This window comes from Felis catus, chromosome B1, assembly GCF_018350175.1.
Source record: "Felis catus isolate Fca126 chromosome B1, F.catus_Fca126_mat1.0, whole genome shotgun sequence".
NCBI classification, from domain to species: Eukaryota; Metazoa; Chordata; class Mammalia; order Carnivora; family Felidae; genus Felis; species Felis catus.
In genome coordinates, this window is record NC_058371.1 from 86,598,552 (window position 1) to 86,616,978 (window position 18,427).

The following is an 18,427-nucleotide window of genomic DNA, read 5'->3' on the forward strand; positions in this document are numbered from 1 at the left end:
AAACAAAATGCAAAACAAATAACAAAAGATGTAGTTCCATAGTCTTCTAAGCTCTTAGGGGCTGGCCCCCTCAACTTTAAAACAAATTTATAAAGTAGGGCTCTGATGGCACCCACCTGATAAATAATGTCACAGCAATTATGCAGTGCGGAAGACAAGAGGATTTTCTTCACCTTCTCCATATTCTATACCCAAGTAAGGCATTACAAAATTTATTAATTTTAAAAGAAAACATGACTGACTTCATTGACCTTTATTTGCAAGGGCTACATAAATTTAGTTATCACTATATAATAAACTCCAAAGGACCACCAAAGTATTTTCCTATAATGAATACACTCTGATAATCCTATTCCCAGGCCTTGGGATTCAGAGATGGAAAAGCTGAACCCCTAACCTCTCTGACTGAATGTTAGTATGCTTTTTTCATTACTATTTTGGTATAGACAGACAGTTTGAAGCTTTGAGCCAGAAAGACCTGGGTATGGATCTAGGCTTGAACAAGTCACAACCTCTCTGAACTTATTTCTTGATCCGTAAAACTGAGGAGCTAACCTAAAAGGATCACAGTAAGGAAAAGTTACATTTTTTAAAAAAATTGTTTTAACGTTTATTTATTATTGAGAGACAGACAGACACAGAGCGTGAGCAGGGGAGGGGCAGACACAGAATCTGAAGCAGGCTCCAGGCTCTCAGCTGTCAGCACAGAGCACAACGCGGGGCTAGAACAAACTGCAAGATCATGACCTGAGCCGAAGTCTGTCACCTAACCAACTGAGCCACCCAGGTGCCCCAGAGAAGTTACATTTTTTAAAGTTAATTATATAATAGCTAAATATATAATTCAATAAAGTGCAGTTATTATTTTTGTTATAGATTGAAAATATATTTTCCTCATGGTTAGGAACTATGGTGGTCGCTTAAAATGTGGACAAAAACCATTTGTACTGCTGAATATGTATCCTATATACATAAATTACTATGTGAAGCAAAAGTTTCATGGAATACTAACCTTAATTTTGTGCCATGCATTCTGGTATTTTCTACTCTATTCTTTTTTTTTTTTAAGAGTGAGAGAGAGTGAGAGAGTGTTGAGTGGGGGGGGGGAAGGGCAGAGGGGGAGAGGGAGGGAGGGACGGAGGGAAGGAGAGAAGTGGGGGAGAGAGAGAGGGGGGGGAGGGAGGGAGGGAGAATCTCAGGCAGGCTGCACCCTCAGCGCAGAGCCCAACTGGGGGCTTGATCCTAAGACCCTGGGATCATGATCTGAGCTGAAATCAAAAGTCCAACACTCAACCAACTGAGCCACCCAGGTGCCCCTCTGCTCTATAGTATATTTCTATATTAGGCTTTCAAATGGTAGTAATGGCCCACTTACTGTCTAATGGATCACTACACCAAGTTTAAACACACTGAATTCTTGAGTGGTTAACATCTCTGAAATAGTCTACACATAATTAGTAACTGAATAACTGATCGATGTGTCCTTTGTTAGTTAAATAGCATTTCTTCTATCATTCTATTGAATTGGGTGGTTCGAATAAATGAGTTATTAAGGAATTTTGCTTAATCTCCATTATGGCTGTACTTGTAACTTGATTTTGGCAACTTATCAACAGATTTCAAGGAGCGCACGAGTGCAAACAGAAAGAAAAGTTGGTAAAACAGATTATAGCCAATCACAATGACTATTATATCAAAAAAACACAGGTCTTCTAAAAAAATGTTATATCCATGGGCCTTACTGGTTTGAATGAAGTGCTTTCGGGACACTATATGCAGATGGGAAAGTAACTGTATAGTTACATTATAGTTGGTTGTAAGTGGACGCTATGCTTTTCATGTTTTTTATTACCTTCATTAATTTGTTTTCCTCAGATTAAAATAATCCCCCAGAAAAATCGAAACTGCTTTAAGAAAAAAAAAAAAAAGCCCACACAATTAAAAACAAATATATATATTCAGGATGTATAAAGAAGAAATATTTATATAACTCCGAACTTCCACTATGTAGATTGGCACTGTAATTTCCAGGAAGATACTAATTAAAAAAAAAAAAAATTCAACTGCAGTAAGACTAAGAAAGTTGTATGAATTCTGTGTAATGCAATATTACCTATGTCTTTCAGGAAAGGGGCAACCTCATGCATCACAGGTCTACTACATAAGCTTTTATTACTAAAGATTAGTAGGGGATGAACCAATCTAAAAGTCCTTTGAAAGTGACTAAAATGAACAAAAAAATATTGAGGTCTCAGGAAAATAAAACATCTGAGACTACTGAATTACCTTCCTTGTTACCTTATGATACAATAGTAAGTCTTGTGAATCAAGGAAAAATAATAATTGAGGGAAGGGGAATAAAACTTTTTATGAGAGGCTTCTGAATCCTCTGACATCCTAAAATTAAAATAATGTTTGGTTCATGCTCTGAGCTTATTAGCAGACTGGATTAATTTAGTAATTGTCAATGGTTAAAAGTCGCACTGAAAAAGGGGTAGATTCTTAGCCAAAAGAATTTCTCTGGGTTCCTAGGCTAGCTCCCTGTTTTGTTAATAATTTGGGTAGAAAATGCTCATATTCTGTGCAAGATAATGACTACTCACTACTAGGCTCTAAAGCACAACCTACTAAGTGATTACCATTTAAAAGGGTAAAATAGGTTAAATAAGAGGATCAACAAAGCTTTTAGGGGAGAAATACATAAGCACAGAAGAAAAATAATCTGCAGATAAAAGGAAGAAATGGGTTTGTACAAATGAGAGAAGAAAAGATGTAAGATTCACTGTAGATCAAGGTGACCAAACAGTGATTTTTTTTTAAAAGTATGTAAGGGAATAATAAACAACTGAATCCCTAAACTCCTTTTACTTAGTACCAAGAAGAAATGTAGTTTAAATTGCTTTAAGTCCTACAACTTTAAGAAAAAGTGAAAAACTTGAAAAGGGCACATACCAAATCATCCTCATAATTAAAAAGGGGAGAGGAAGATTGACGTATATGGTAAATTAGTTTAGGCAGCAGATACTAATTACACTGGTAGTATAACAACACTCTGAAGATTTGGAAGGGTATTCATAACCAGGCTAAAATGAATATTTACTTAGAGAAGTTTCTATAATAAAATAGGTATCAAGGCACCGTTTTTTTCCCATATTCCCCAAGAAGAACTGTTGTAAGGGTTTCTTTGTAAAGAAGCAGTTAGTAAAATATAACTTGACATGACAAATGTGTTCTTGAAAAATTACTTCAAAGTTAAATCTTATTTTAAAACTACCAAAGCTATCAGTTTTATTAAAGGAAACTTGTGGGGTATATCAAAGATGCCCCTACTCTGGGTGTCTGTGGTTGCACAAATACTTTTACATACTACACAACTGTACCCAAATTCTTGAAGGCCTTTTAAAGACAGTGCATCTTTATCACTCCAAATTATCACTGCTTTAATGCCTAAATTTAGTCAAAATAAGGATTACTTTGTTACTCTTCCAGACAATGTCTGGAAGCTACGGATACAGCTCACAGCTAACTAAATAATTCTAACTCTTACATCAGGACCATTCTGCCTTTCTTTGTTCTTCTGAAGCATTTTTGTTCCTAATATAACTGTTCTAAGACAATAGTCATATGTTCATCAATCCACATACTTACTATAAGCAAATACATTTAAATATGCCACTTTTAATTCATATTTCAGAGGGAAGTCTCCAAATCCATAAGACTTCTATATATTATTTTACTACTACCTTTTAGGAAAGAGTTGATTATACAAGAACAAAGTGTTCATGTTAATTTTGAGAACAATTTAAGTGCACTCCATCCTAAGCAAGAATGGATTTAAGACCATTATTCCTGGCCTTAATTTTCAGACTCATGACTTCAAACAAATTTTAATATGAAAACACTAGAAAGAAATTTCTCTATTTTCTCTAAGAATAGCAATTCCTTCTTCTATTTTATGAGGTGGTTATGTTATTTTTTACTTTCAGAATTAAAAACACTAAAACAGTTCAGTGTCTATAACAGGAATCATTTTTTTTTGACAGGCATAAATATACTTTAAATAGGGATTTACTTTTTCTTAGAAGTCAAAACAAGGTTTGTTTGTGTTTTTATTTTTTTAATGTTTATTAATTTTTGAGAGGGAGAGAGACAGAGAACGAGCAGAGGAGGGGCAGAGAAAGAGGGAGAGACAGACTCCGAAGCAGGCTCCAGGCTCCGAGCTGTCAGCAGAGTCTGACATGTGGCTCAAACCCACGGACCACAAGATTATGACCTGAGCCAAAGTTGGACTCTTAAGTGACTGAGCCACCCAGGCACCCCCAAAACAACTTTCTTCATCGGGAGGACAATTAAACATTTTTCAAAAGACTGACTGGGATGTCTGGTTTAATCTCATTATTTCCAGGTATGTATGGATTCATGTGTGGCTGAGTATTTAGCAATGAGACAGGTAACTTAATAGTATTTGCAGACTGTTCTATTAAAAATTCAATTTCCCTTCTCTATTCACTTAAAAATCAAACCACCACCACTACTTGACTACAGGAGTACTTTACTCTAAATTTCAAGTTCTTGTGGTAGTAGAAAGAACAATATGAAAACCTGAGCTCTCATCCCTGCTTCATTACTAATTATTTATGTTACCTTGAATAAGTCATTTAATCTTTTAGGGTCCCATATTTCTCAACTATTATTAAAATGAAAAACAATTAGCATAACAGTCTACCTTTTACTCTCTAAAATTCTATAGTTCTACTTTATGTTAGAAGTAGTATATGGATCTTATTGTGAAAATATCTGAAAAGTACAATGATTGTCTTAAAGTTCTTTTAAACCTGTATTTATTAACAAAAATTTTATGACAAAGAATTCTGAAGACAGATAAATAAGGAGACAGCTAGTCAATTTCAAAGAGATTCTTCAATTTTAGAACAATTCACTAAAAGCTTTATATAACGAATATGATTCACAATATCAACTTACGTGTTAACTTTTTAGAAACAGAAACAAAGGTGATTCTCAAATATCTGGACTAAACAATTCTATTATCAAAATCAAGTAACATTTCTAGCCTTAAAATAAATACCTTCATCACAAAGAAAAGAACCCTGCTTTTCCCCTTAGCTAATTTAATACCCAACAGCTTTAAAATGATTAAGTTTATGACAAGCTTATATAGATCACTTATACAGTCACTATCAACTACTATAACCAAATACTTAAGTAATGGAAAACAAAAACATACCAGTACTAAAGAGTCGAATCATACACTCATGAAGCCAGGGATGACTAGAATCAATAGCAAATGCCCTCTTTACTGATTGTAGCATCAAAAGAAATTTTTCTATAAAAAGAAAAAGTAAGATATATTTTGATCATTTGATAAAATAAGATGCCCTCCTTTGGAAGATTAAGATCTTACAAATAGAGAAACTAATTTAGAGTCAATCACATTTGAACTGCAACGTAAGTGAAGCAAATGATTTCCTCAGATTAGCAACATTAGCTAATGATTTCCACACAATATTCTTTTAAGAAAAAAGGTTTTATGAAGTACAAAAAAAAATTAGATAGCATTCAATATTTGAACTAATGCCACAGGAACAAAATTTGAAGCCATCTCACTTCTTAACCTCCTTTAATCAGAATAAAGGGATCTTCTGCACTACTTATAAATCTTGATTGTTTATACTTGAATCTCCTTTCTTGGGTTTTGTGACATGTGAAATGGTTTCCCTCCTATCTGACTGTCCTCTCCTATCAATCCTTGGCTCCTGTTTCTCCTCAAAAAGTACAGTATTTACCAAGGTTATTATTTTCAGTGATTTCTAAGCTCTCTCTATACTATCCCCATACTCACACCCCCATGTTTCCCCAGCTTTAGTAGTGTTTCCACCTGTTCCATGGAAATTTCACCTGAATACTTACTGAACTTCCAAGTCTCATCTATAACTACCTCCTCTTTGTTACGACTTCCCTAATTTGGTACCGTTCTCCAAATAACAAAATTGAAACCTCCAGGCTCCTCTGACATTTTTCTCTTACCCAACACTCAAAAACCTAAAAACACTGCCATACCCTTTACTACCCATTTCACACAACAATGAAATCCAACAGCTGAAGAGCCCTTCAGAGGTCTTTAGAACACAACCAAGAAGCCAACTGAATGGAATTTAGATTCCCCTTCCTCACTTCAAGCAGAACAACTTTTTTATACTTCGATATTCCATTTAAGAATATTTGTTAAAAAGGAAGTTATAATTAACTGTTCTTTAAAAGTTTCTAAATTACTTGACTATTTACTAAAGTTTATTTTCTAAATTTTGGAAAACAGAATTATAACAAAACACTGTAATCACTCAATCCATCAAGAGACCTTCTGTTATTTTTTTAATCTATTTCTTCCTGGCCTTTTTTCTATAATACATATTCATGTAAATATCTTAATAAAAATTAAAATCAAACTATAGCTTTTTGTCCTATTTTCAAGCAATGCTATATGAGAACCTTTCCCCATTATTAATTACCTTTGATAAACATGATTTTTAAATGGAAACTCTATAGGGGCACCATTTTCCATCTCCTTAAGTAGAACGTAAGTTACACTGCTTGGAACAACAACCTTCTGTCAGAGCTTATTAACCAAGTTCTGTTCCCTTCCCTTAATGATATACTTAGTTTTTTTTTCAATGAACCACTTGGATTACAGCAATTCAATTCCACAAAATCAGTATCTATATGTAGTTGAGGCATTCTAAACAAGACAACCAAGACTCTTCATTTATTTTCTATCTGGTTTGGGCAATACAGAAACCTCTACATTATTTACACATACTTGTGTTTTCTTAAAGCATCCTCTTCCTTTCTATCCAGCTCTTCTTTTAGAAATGATTCATCCTTCAAGATACACCTTAAGCGCCACATCTTGTAACAATAGCTAATAAAAACCAACATTTATTCAATGCTTACTGTGTATCAGGCACTAATCTAAGCTTTATGTCATTAACTTTATTCACACAAGTACACGGCAATTACTACATATGACCTTAATCCTAGTTATGGATGTTCATCTATTGTTGATTTTAATGTCCTAGAAGAGATAATAGTATCATTATACCTCCCCACAACATCTTGCACATGTAGCACGCATTTCTGTGAGGAAGCTGCATTGGCAAAAAATCCTACACTGGTAAAGCTACTGGACTTGGGTGACTATATCTAAGAAATACAGTGATCAATTTTATCAGGGCCACTATCCCCTAATTGCCTACCTTTCCTAAAGTAAATCTCAAAGGCAAAAAGATGCGTTTCTATCTTGTTCTTCACCAAGTTCTTCAACGGTGTTAAAAATTTAATAGCTTCTTCCAATGGAGTTTCAACCTAACAAAAATAAAAGATATTATACAAATGGAAGCAAGATGGAGGGGTATGATGTTATTCTCTCCATTAAAAACACTTTCTGGTTTTTTATTGTTGTTGTTGTTTTGGTAAAAATCACTTACCCATTACCCAGAAATACTGTCATATTTTAACCTCCCACAGTCTAAAGGAAGGGGATTTTGAACTCTAGAACTCTTCGCTGGTTTTTAACCACAGATATCACATTATCTCTAAATAGAAACTATCCAACAAGTAAAGATGAAGATAAAACAGAACCAGGGAAAGAAAGACAGTGAGATAAACAGGTAAGATAATTGGGGTGGGGTTGGGGGGATGGGAACCGAGGAGAGATGTTAAATAGGATGAAGAGGGATAAGAATGAGAGGTGGAGAATATTACAGAATGAGTCAACGTTCTTTTTAAACTCAAAGTGAAGTACAATCAAGCTATTAAAAAAAAAAGATTCCATCTTGCATTGTTCTAATAATACAAATTCTATAGAATTCATATTTATTCTAATGCCATGCTAATGGTGTGATGGCATGTGAAAATATTTATACTTATAGAACTCTGTCTCTACCACCCTTTAGTAATTATATAAATGTCATATTAATTACATACTTGTAATCATTACTGGGCAGGTATAATGTTTACTACATATTGTGCTATTGTTACACTTCTAGACTGAGTATTTAGACAAGATTCTTCTCTGTAGACTGAGGTGTGGGTGGGGAACAATACCATATTTATCAGAAAGGCACTGAATATCTGTGCCTGTTTGTCTTGTCTCATGACAGAGGCAGTGACAATTTACCCTTGATGGAATCTGGATTTGCCATACCTGTCTAACATGCCTCTTCTAATTTGGTAATTGTGTTTCACCAACACAGTTTCTGGCTAAGGAAACGATTTCACAGTATTAAAAAGGAAAAAAAAGTTGAACAAAAAATTGGTGTCTATGAGATTTGCTGTATACTACTAGCATGTAAAGCAGCTGGCATTATTCTGAAAGATATGTGCTCTGAACAAGAAATCAATATATGGCACTGTCACTCTAATAGCTGTAGATACCAGGAGACAGAGGGGGAAAGAGGGGCCCTCAGAAGTATGTCTTTCTCACACATTTTTAATATTTTGCTTATCTTATTCCCATGATTCTATGTCCTATTGAGTTGGAATTTGTGATATACAGGGAAGAAACGTCTACCAAGGAAGGTGAAAAACTGGAAACTGAAATTGTAATGGAGCTGTATCAAGCTTGAAATGAAGACTGCTGTACTGATCAGGGTAATTTATCACCAGGGAGATATGGCTGCTGTTAACAAAATGGATACAAGGAATATAGGGCAGCTGAGTCATACAAACATTATACTTACTGAAATCAAGTTTTTGAACTTGGAAAAAGAAAAGGGAAATTCTGCCTGCATTTCTAGTAAGTGAGAATACATGCCTCCACAGGAGATCTGGATCTGAAATTTCTACATGTTTCCTTGTGCCTTACTTGCATAGGGAAGATTTTGTTAGGCTAAATCTGAGTGCTTAAACATATGTCCATAACCACAATAAAGCTACTACATTCTACATTCATATATACAAAATGAAGTATAGGGTTATATACACAAAAGCCTATCAACAGGGATGAATTCTAAAATCAGTGCTTAAGATCAGGAGAAAAAAAAAAATCAACAGAACTACCCTTGAAAATTCCTAAAGTTGTAAAGACATATATATATATCATTAATTTGCATTATATGTATGAAAACCATATATTAGGTACCAAAATCCTAATCCCTGTAGCAAAATGTTCTCACTAGGAGAAGATGCACACAGAAACTGACAGGGACTAAACAAATGGTAGTTATACTTCTATCATACTTAGTTAGGGTTCTATGTTCACTGAGTGGAATACTGGATGAAATTGCTAGAATTATGCATACTCATTTGTTTCTCAAAAAAAAATTACATCCAGTACTGCTCTGGCAGCACATATATTAAAAAAAACTACAACGAGTCATGAAGATTTGAATTTACTTAAGTTAAAGAAATGTACACTGGGATTGCATTGTATTGATGGGCAATATAAGAGATCTGCAAGGGTGGTTTGATCACATGCAATTTTTAAATTTATAAACTGATGTGACGTCTAATCCACGTTACACTACATTATATAGAAGTATGTCTCCCTATGCTCCCAGCATAGCAACAAAAAGCTTGAAACTATTATACCTTATACAGCCAGAATATTAAGGACACACTGATAAAGAACATGTGTGTATACAGAAGGAAAAAATAGTCCGGCTGAGGTAAGTACTGACTGAAGGTGAGGAGGGACACAAGATGGGTGGCACATGAGGGAACTCAAAAATAACAATTTATTGCCTCATGATACACTGGAGAAACTTCAGGTTTATACTCAGTTAACTAAATATTAAACTCACTCACTAAACCTTTTCCTATTTTCCTTTTTTCCTTCCCTGGAATTACCGCTAACTTAACGATGCTTCTACTTCATATTATATATATAAAATCCTGAATGACACTAAATATACCACTTATCACATGAAGAATGATAAAATACAGGATCACAAAAAATCACAATCTATAGACTGTAGATCCAGACTTGGCAGGCAGCATTTAAAAGAGCCTACAATGCCATACCTTATTATGATGGCTTGGTATAATCTGGTGCTGCCACCACACTGGGGATATACGTAAGTGTGGATGCTATTAGAAGGGGGCATCCTGGCGGCAGTTATCCTAGGAAGAGAAGGGTGTTATGTGCCCAACAAGCAAGAGAAGTATATATTAAACAGCACCCCAGATCAGGGTGCCTTCCACTGGGCTGCTTGCAAATAAAGCACTTTCTGTAGGAATTATTTTCTTCTGAGACTCTACAACCCTATATAGGTATTAATAATTAGACTATAACTTGACATCTGGTCCAAAAGCAGCCATGATAAGCTAGACACAAGAAAAACTCAAGTCAAAAATAAAAGGAAAACCCAGTAAGGAGGCCTGGTATGCTAGCATAAGAATTCTGCTCTGTGGGATTACCCTTTATTAGACAAGGACTAAACAAGCCAGACAGATCCTCTCTTTAAAAACTATAATGTGAGATATGAAGTGTTACAAAGAAAAAAGTCATTAAGGAAAAGTCAAGGGAAAGAATGGTGCTGGCAGACAAGTTAGTGGTGGTAGTAATAAAGAAAGCTGAGGTATAAAGACGGAGGGCCCTTAAAGTTGATATTATCCCTGAATAACTGCAATTCTCCATGAGGCCTAAAAGGTCCATTTTCTGTGCTTCCTCCCTATTCTGTATATTTTTCCAATAAGCACCCAACAATAAAAAGTAGTATCTTTGTTCCTAAAATAGTTACACAATTATTTGTGAAAAGATGTCAATATATCCTTTGAAATCCAAGCCAGATTTCTCTATGGTTCTTAAATAGCAACACTGCTATGAGACATTACTGTCCATCTGCTCTGGTATAATCCTAAAACTATTTTCCAACTCTATTTACTAAGTATTATAATTTTTCTTCATTATAGAGCAGTTGATTTTGGTTTTTTAGTTACTAGCGAGGCTAATACTGAACTCTAGGGCAATGTGCTCACTATATTTACTGCTTTAACATAATAAATTATGCAATTATTTTCACATGGAGTAGGTGAATGTCAAGAGCCAGGAGTACACAGGTACGTTACTAATCAAAATGGTGTGTATGACAGTGAATACCTTGGTTTCAGCTTAATGATTAAAAATGGCACATGTGATTTTGGCCTGGGGGAAAATATTTAGGAACTTTAAAGACATTAGGTTCGAATAGCAAAATTAATAAATAAGGACTGTAAACCGACACATGGATGAGAAATATACATATACACTCACTTTTTAACAAGCTCAATTTGGTCTCTAGATACAAAAAGTTGCATGTTACCACTTGTAACAGATGCTACATTCTTTACACATATAGTTCCTTTCTTTAATCCTAACATCTCTGCCTAGTAGGGATTTTTACTAGTCCCATTTTATAGATGAGAAAATCATCAGAGAGGTTAGACAAAGTGTCCAAACACACAATGAAGTGTACATGCTGATATGTGGACCCAGATCAGAATGACTCAAAAGCCAAAACTTTCCACTATACCATACTGGATTACTCTGGATCATGATCATTACTACAAGTTTTAAATGTGAAGTATGATCAGAGAGAGAGAGAGAGAGAGAGAGAGAGAGAGAGAGAGAGAGAGGAGACTAAAAATTAAAAATTTTCACTCAAATAATAATCAAATTGGTTGAATAAGACCACATTAAATGATAATAGCTGTCATGAAATTTCACTAAATTGTGCTAAACCCTTTATTAAGTACCTTGGCCAGTTTCTCAGGGATAAGTTCTTCTTTGGGACCTCCAATTTCTTCATCATCATCATCCTTTTTCTTTTTCTGATTTCTCTGCTGCTTTTCTTTTTCGGCATTTTTTTTCTCTTCTTCTATCTGGGCTTTCTTTTGAGCTCTTCTTTGTTTATTACGTAGCTTCTTTAGCTCTTTGTCAGACATGTTTGCTGTAGGCAGTAAGTGTTAATTAATTAAAAGCATATAAATCGGGTTAGTAATGATCAATCACTAATTTAATATTCTCACTAAAACTCTCATAAAAAATATTACATGTTAGGGGGGCCTGGGTGGCTCAGTCGGTTAAGCCTCTGACTTCAGCTCAGGTCATGATCTCACGGATCATGAGTTTGAGCCCTGTATCAGGCTCTGTGCTGACAGCTCAGAGCCTGGAGCTTGCTTCAGATTCTGAGTCCCTCTCTCTTTGCCCCTCCCCCACTCACACTCTGTCTCGCTCTCAAAAATAAATATTAAAAATTTTTTAAAAATATTAAATGTTATATGTGTTCATATACCTCTGTGTATCTAGCCCTTTAACAGTTCCACACACGTAGAGAATACTGTAACCTCTTTAAAACTTTTTTTTTTGAAAACAGGTGGAGACCTGGTGCTGCAACCATGACAAAACATAAAAAAGTATACAAGTTCATCCAACAATATTAAACTAGTTGCAATTCTAGAAATGTTCATATTTCTATGGCTTTGGACTATGCTTTTTATTAGTTATGCCCCTCTAACCTTGTCAGTTATTCATTCTCTACTCTGTGCTGCCACTATGACATATATTTTGCTTGTAACAATACTTTGTTTATACAGGTGTTTCTCTTTTAGATTGTGAACTCCTTGGTGGAAGAGACTTTGTCTTCCTCATAATCTTTGTATTCTCAGGGCCTAGCAGAATATACAGAAAACACTCAAGTATTTGTTGACGGGACAATGAATAACTGTAAGATAAATTAAAAATTTGACACTGAAAATTAACAATAGCTCTTGAGTATAAACTATGGATGTCTCAAAAGACAGCCTGGAAATCACTGATAAATATGTAATAATGAAGTAAAAACTCTATACTATTTAGTCTTCAAGCAGTAAATCTGAATGCTACATGTACAATTGGTATTTATTTGGTAATACTTGTTGATACCAAGAAATGAAAAAAGTCATTCTAAAATATACCACCACTGTGGTGACTTTAAAATATGCCCATAAATTGGAGCGCCTGGGTGGCTCAGTCGGTTAAGCGGCCGACTTCGGCTCAGGTCATGATCCTGCGGTCCATAAGTTCGAGCCCCGCGTCAGGCTCTGTGCTGACAGCTCAGAGCCTGGAGCCTGTTTTCGATTCTGTGTCTCCCTCTCTCTGACCCTCCCCCGTTCATGCTCTGTCTCTCTCTGTCTCAAAAATAAATAAATGTTAAAAAAAATTTTTTTTAAATATGCCCATAAATTCTTTCCTTCAAAAGGCAGAACCTATTTCCCCACTTCCCTTAATTGTGGGCTATACTTACTGACTCACTTCTAACACATGGAATGTGCTAGAAATCAAAGTATATGACATCCAAGATCAGAACATAAAAGCACTGTGGATTGCTCCTTGCTTTCTCTTGGACAACTCAGAAGAAACCAACTGCCATGTTGTGAAGATAGCCAAACAACTTTATGGAAAGACCCATGTGGCCAAAAAACGGCTTCTGGGTATGAGACGAAGCCATCTTGGAAGCAGATTCTCCAACTCAAGTCAACCTCTCAGATGCCCTGGCTGTCTTGACTTCAACCTCCTGAAAGACCCCTACATCTTTCAAAATCATACAGCTAAGTGACTTCTGAATTCCTGAGCCACAGTAACTCTGGTATAATAAATGTTTGTTATTTAAAGCTATGTGTAAGCAATAACAGTAACAGACAACCAAGACAGATTTTGGTACCTGGAAGGGGGATGCTGCTGCAATAAAAACCTAAAATGTAGAACTGGTTTTGGTTCCAGAGAGTGGCAAAAGGTGGAAAGACTTGGAGAAAAGCATTAATGGAAGCTCAAAGAACCCTACCTAGACTATTAACAGAGTCGATTTTGAAGAGACATGTTATAGTCATGTAGAGGCAGAAAGTTAAGTAACATTTATAAAATCTATCAAATGAACTGGGTGATCTAGTTAGGGGTATTTCCAGATCCCCACCCCCCCAAAAAAAAAGGTAGTTAAGGGGGCATCTGATTCCTCTTTCAGCTTGTAATAAAAATGCAAGAAAAAGAAACAAATGGAAGAAGGATTTAACGGCTCTGAAAATTCTCAGCCTCTCCAGAAATGGCTGCTGAGCAAAGATCAAATTCAGAGAACTGCCAAGAAAGCATGTCAAGAAAGCCTGTCAACAGGGAAAGTTGAGTTTGGCTTTAAAATCTTTTAAGACTCAGGGGTGCCTAGGTGGCTCAGTTGGTTAAGCATCCAACTATTAATCTTGGTTCAGGTCCTATGTTGGGCTCCATGCTGGGTATGGAGCCTACTAAAGACAAGGAAGGGAGGGAGATTCCTTTAAGGCTTAGAACTCAGAAAGATGGTGCCTCAGTTACTAGTCACCCCAAAAATTTAAGGGTATGAGTCACAGATCCTCTCAAACAACAGAGCTTCTAAGAAACTTAAGGGTGGTGTCCTCTCAGTGCTCAAGGTAGACAAAGATATTTGTGCATGTGGATTCTAATAAGACTCACAAAAGATCCCTAAAAGTTTTAAGAGAATTAGATGGGTAGAAACAGCAAATCTGGACTGAAAGGAATGGAGATAGTATAAAATGAAAAGACCTCCCAAATTTTGGAAGCAGACTGAAAAACTACTAAGGTGCAAACAAATGTTAACTATCAATTAATTAATTAATTTTTAAAAAGTAATCTATACACCCAACGTGGGGCTTGAACCCATGACTCCAAGATCAAGAGTCACAAGCTTTTCCAACTGAGCCAACCAGGCATCCTGCAAATGCTATCTTTTAAGAACAAGAAAAGATGATACAAAAGGTGGAACCAAGAACCCAGAACATAGAACCAAGAGCCATAAGAGAATTATTCCTACACTGTGAGTCCTAATCCTGTACCCAACTGGACTTGAGAACTGCCATGAACCAGTCACTCTTGTGTACCTCTCATTCCTCCCTCATCACCCCTTTCTGAATAAGAATATCAACAGTGGGTACCCTATGCCTCTGCCATCAATTTATACTGAATATGTGGTTGATACAGGATTTCATATCAAGAACTATACTTGAAGAGCTATACTAACTATACTAAAGAACCATATTCAAGAACCCTTATCAGCACCTGCGCCTCATTTATATGTAACATTCTGGACTCTGAGCCAATGCTGTAATGGAATGAGACTTTTGAAGGCCTTGGGAGGGGCAAGTGTATTTTGCATTTAAGAATAATATAAATAATTTGTGTCCTGATTGTAGAACATGGCAGTTAAAAATATATCTACAAATTGTTTCATTCTTCTCCCACTCAAATATAGTTTATACTCGGTAATTCACTGCTACCAATTAGAATGTGAAGGAAGTAATGGAATGCTGTGTCAAGAGAACAGAACATTAAAAATGTTGTGGCTTCTTCCTTGCTCTCTCATGGCTAGCTTGATGAACTCAAGAAATCTAGAGAGACTGACATATTATGGCCACCTGCCAAAAGCCATGCAAGTGAGCCATCTAGGAAATGAATCTTCTAGTCTTAGTTAAGCTTTCGGATGACTGTAGCCCCAGCCAACATCTCAACTACAACTTTATAAGAGACCCTAAGCTGGGCCCACCTAGAGGCTACTACATTCCTAAACTATAGAAATAATTATTTTAAGCTGCTAAATTTAGGAATATTATGTGGCAATAGATAACCACCATCAGAACAAATACAGACTTGTTTCTCTTTTCCCTAGCAAAGAAGCCCTTACTACTGAAAAAGAAAATTTCAAACAAGGATGAAAACTTACATTCTGGAAACAAAAGACTATAAATGAGTAGCCACAAAAATGCTGACCTTTTAATGACTGTACGATAATTGCTACCACTTGCATCCTTACTACACACTAGATACCATCCCTACGTTATTTTGTTTAATGTCCTTAATAATCTCATGGATTAGAGTATATTATTTTATGTATGAGAAAACTGAGGTTTCAGAGGAAAAACAATCACTCAAGTAATAATAAAAGGCAGAGCAAGGATTTAAATCCACTTCACTCTCATTCCAAATTCTGGGCTGTTTCTTTCCATTATGCTATACTGGGGGTCAGCAATCATTTTCTATAATGAGCCAGATGCTAAATATTTTCAGATCTCTGGTGCAACTAAACTCAGCTCTTGTAGCACAAAATTAGCCATAGATAATATATAAATGAACAGGCTCAGCTGTGTCCCAATAAAACTTCATTTATCAAATCAAACTGCAGTACGGATCTGCCCACTGGCTAGTTTGTGACCTTATTCTATATTATCTGCCACTGCCTTGAAAGGACCCATGTAGTTAATAATAATAGAGTTGCCATACAAAAATAGGAAAGGAATAACTACATAAGAAATTAATATAGAAATTAATTCAAATCCTATTTCACTTAATGTAGCACTAACTTATCTGGATAAGCACTGTCTAAATTTTGCAAGAATTACCTATGACTTATGTTAACATAAAAGAGGCTCAGAATTTCAGCTCAAGAGAAACCAGAGAAGAATTCTCCTATGCTAGAATATTGCACTATCTCTTGAATAAAACTGTGTGTAGGGGCACCTCGGTGGCTCAGTGAGTTAAGCATCATGGTCTGTGAGTTCGAGCCCCGTGTCGGGCTCTGTGCTGATAGCTCGGAGCCTAGAGCCAGCTTCAGATTCTATATTTCCCTTTCTCTTTGCCCCTCCCCTGCTCTCTGTCCCACTGCCTCTCTCTCTCAAAAATAAACATTAAAAAAAACTATTTAAAAAATTGTGTGCAAGTATGTGTGTGCACACATACACATGAATGCATAGCAAATAACATCTGAACCTAGAGTATCCAGCCAAATCAACATTCACACAAGAAAGCAAAATAAAAGAAATCTGGCCACATAAAGACTGTAGGTTTACTGAAAAGATAAAACATAAAAAGTGAAAAATAACTTCTCAACCAAATAAAGGGTAACTACCACATATTTGTTACAAATAGCAAGCTTTACGGTGGATGGACCATGAGAAACATTATGTCTAAAGATAAGGAAGGCAGCAAGCACACTACTGTTTCTGTTAGCAGTTTCTGCCACCCTCACCAGTGCAGTAAAGCATGGAAAAGAGAGGAATAAATTCTGAAAGAAACCAAGCTACTAATGTGTACAGATTAACATAATAGCTTACATAGAAAATTTTTTAAAAATCAACTGAAAAAAACAACTAAACCTAGTATCAGAGTTCAATAAGGGTACCAACTTGACAAAAATTATAATAATATTCATTTAGAATACTGTTAAAAGATGGGGTGCCTGGGTGGCTCAGTTGGTTGAGCTTCCAACTTCGGCTCAGGTCATGATCTTGTGGTTCATGACTTCGAGCCCCACATTGGGTTCACTGTTCTCAGTGTGGAACCCGTTTCAGATCCTCTCTCCCCCTTTCTCTGCCCCTACCCTGCTTGTACTCTCAAAAATAAATAAACATTAAAAAAATTTTCAGAATACTGTAATGGAAAACAAGACATGTAGAGATAATGCTAGTAACAAATTCACCAAAGTTATCAGACAATACAAGATACAATGCATTCTAGTATGCAAAGACTTAATAGTAATTGTTTAAGATATCCCCACCCCAAACAGTAATCCAGATCTTAAATGCAATTCAAATTAAAAATTCCAAAAGAAACTTTCTGGTATCAAGCTAATCATACAGTTCATATATAAGCAAAAATTTGCATGTAAAGGCAAGAAAATTCTAAAGACATAGTATTAGATTAAGAGACAAACAGATAAGAACAGAAAACTGAATACTGATGTCAATATCACAATTTTAACATCTGTATAGTAAGTTTTGATGTTGTGTTAGAACCAGACACCATATCCACAATTCACTACATCACAGTTTAGTATTTTGTTTGTTTGTTTATTTATTTATTTATTTGAAGGAGAGGTTGGGGGTGGGGGAAGAGGGAGAGAGGGGGAGGGAGGGAGGGAGGGAGGGAGGGAGGGGGAGAGAGAGAGAGAGAGAGAGAGAGAGAGAGAGAGAGAGAGAGAGAGAATCTTAAGCAGGCTCCATGCTCAGCACAGAGACATCGCAGGTGGGCCTCGATCCCATGACTCTGATATCATGACCTGAGGTGAAATCAAGAGCCAGACGCTGAACTCACTGAGCCACCTATGCGCCACTTTATTTAGTTTCAAAGATTTTATTTTTAAGTAATCTCTACACCCAACGTGGGGCTCGAACTCACAACCCCAAGATCAAGAGTCGCATGCTCCACAAACTGAGCAGCCAGGGTCACCTAAAGATGGCATTTTAAATAAGCAGGGAATATGACAACTTATCAATAAATATTGTTGAGGAATCAGCAGTCTTGCTACTGCTGATAGCAGTAGCAAGGTAGAAGGTAATAAGCTACCTTCTACCTCACATCAGTATATAAAAATTAACTCCAGGTGATTAACAAATTGTAAACATAACAGAACAATTG

At 35.9% G+C, this 18,427-nt stretch overlaps 1 protein-coding gene across 3 annotated transcripts in view; it reads right to left on the reverse strand.

Moving 5' to 3' along the window:
• The window catches only part of NAA15 (N-alpha-acetyltransferase 15, NatA auxiliary subunit), an 83,199-nt gene that overhangs the window by 4,945 nt on the left and 59,827 nt on the right, over positions 1-18,427 (reverse strand). For all 3 annotated transcript variants that reach the window (XM_023252791.2, XM_003984993.6, XM_019828951.3), the window contains exons 15-17: positions 11,752-11,945; positions 7,272-7,380; positions 5,246-5,344 (exon numbers count right to left, since the gene is read on the reverse strand). In XM_023252791.2, coding sequence (XP_023108559.1) covers positions 5,246-5,344; positions 7,272-7,380; positions 11,752-11,945 — 402 coding nt within the window. The remainder of the gene's footprint in view (positions 1-5,245; positions 5,345-7,271; positions 7,381-11,751; positions 11,946-18,427) is intronic.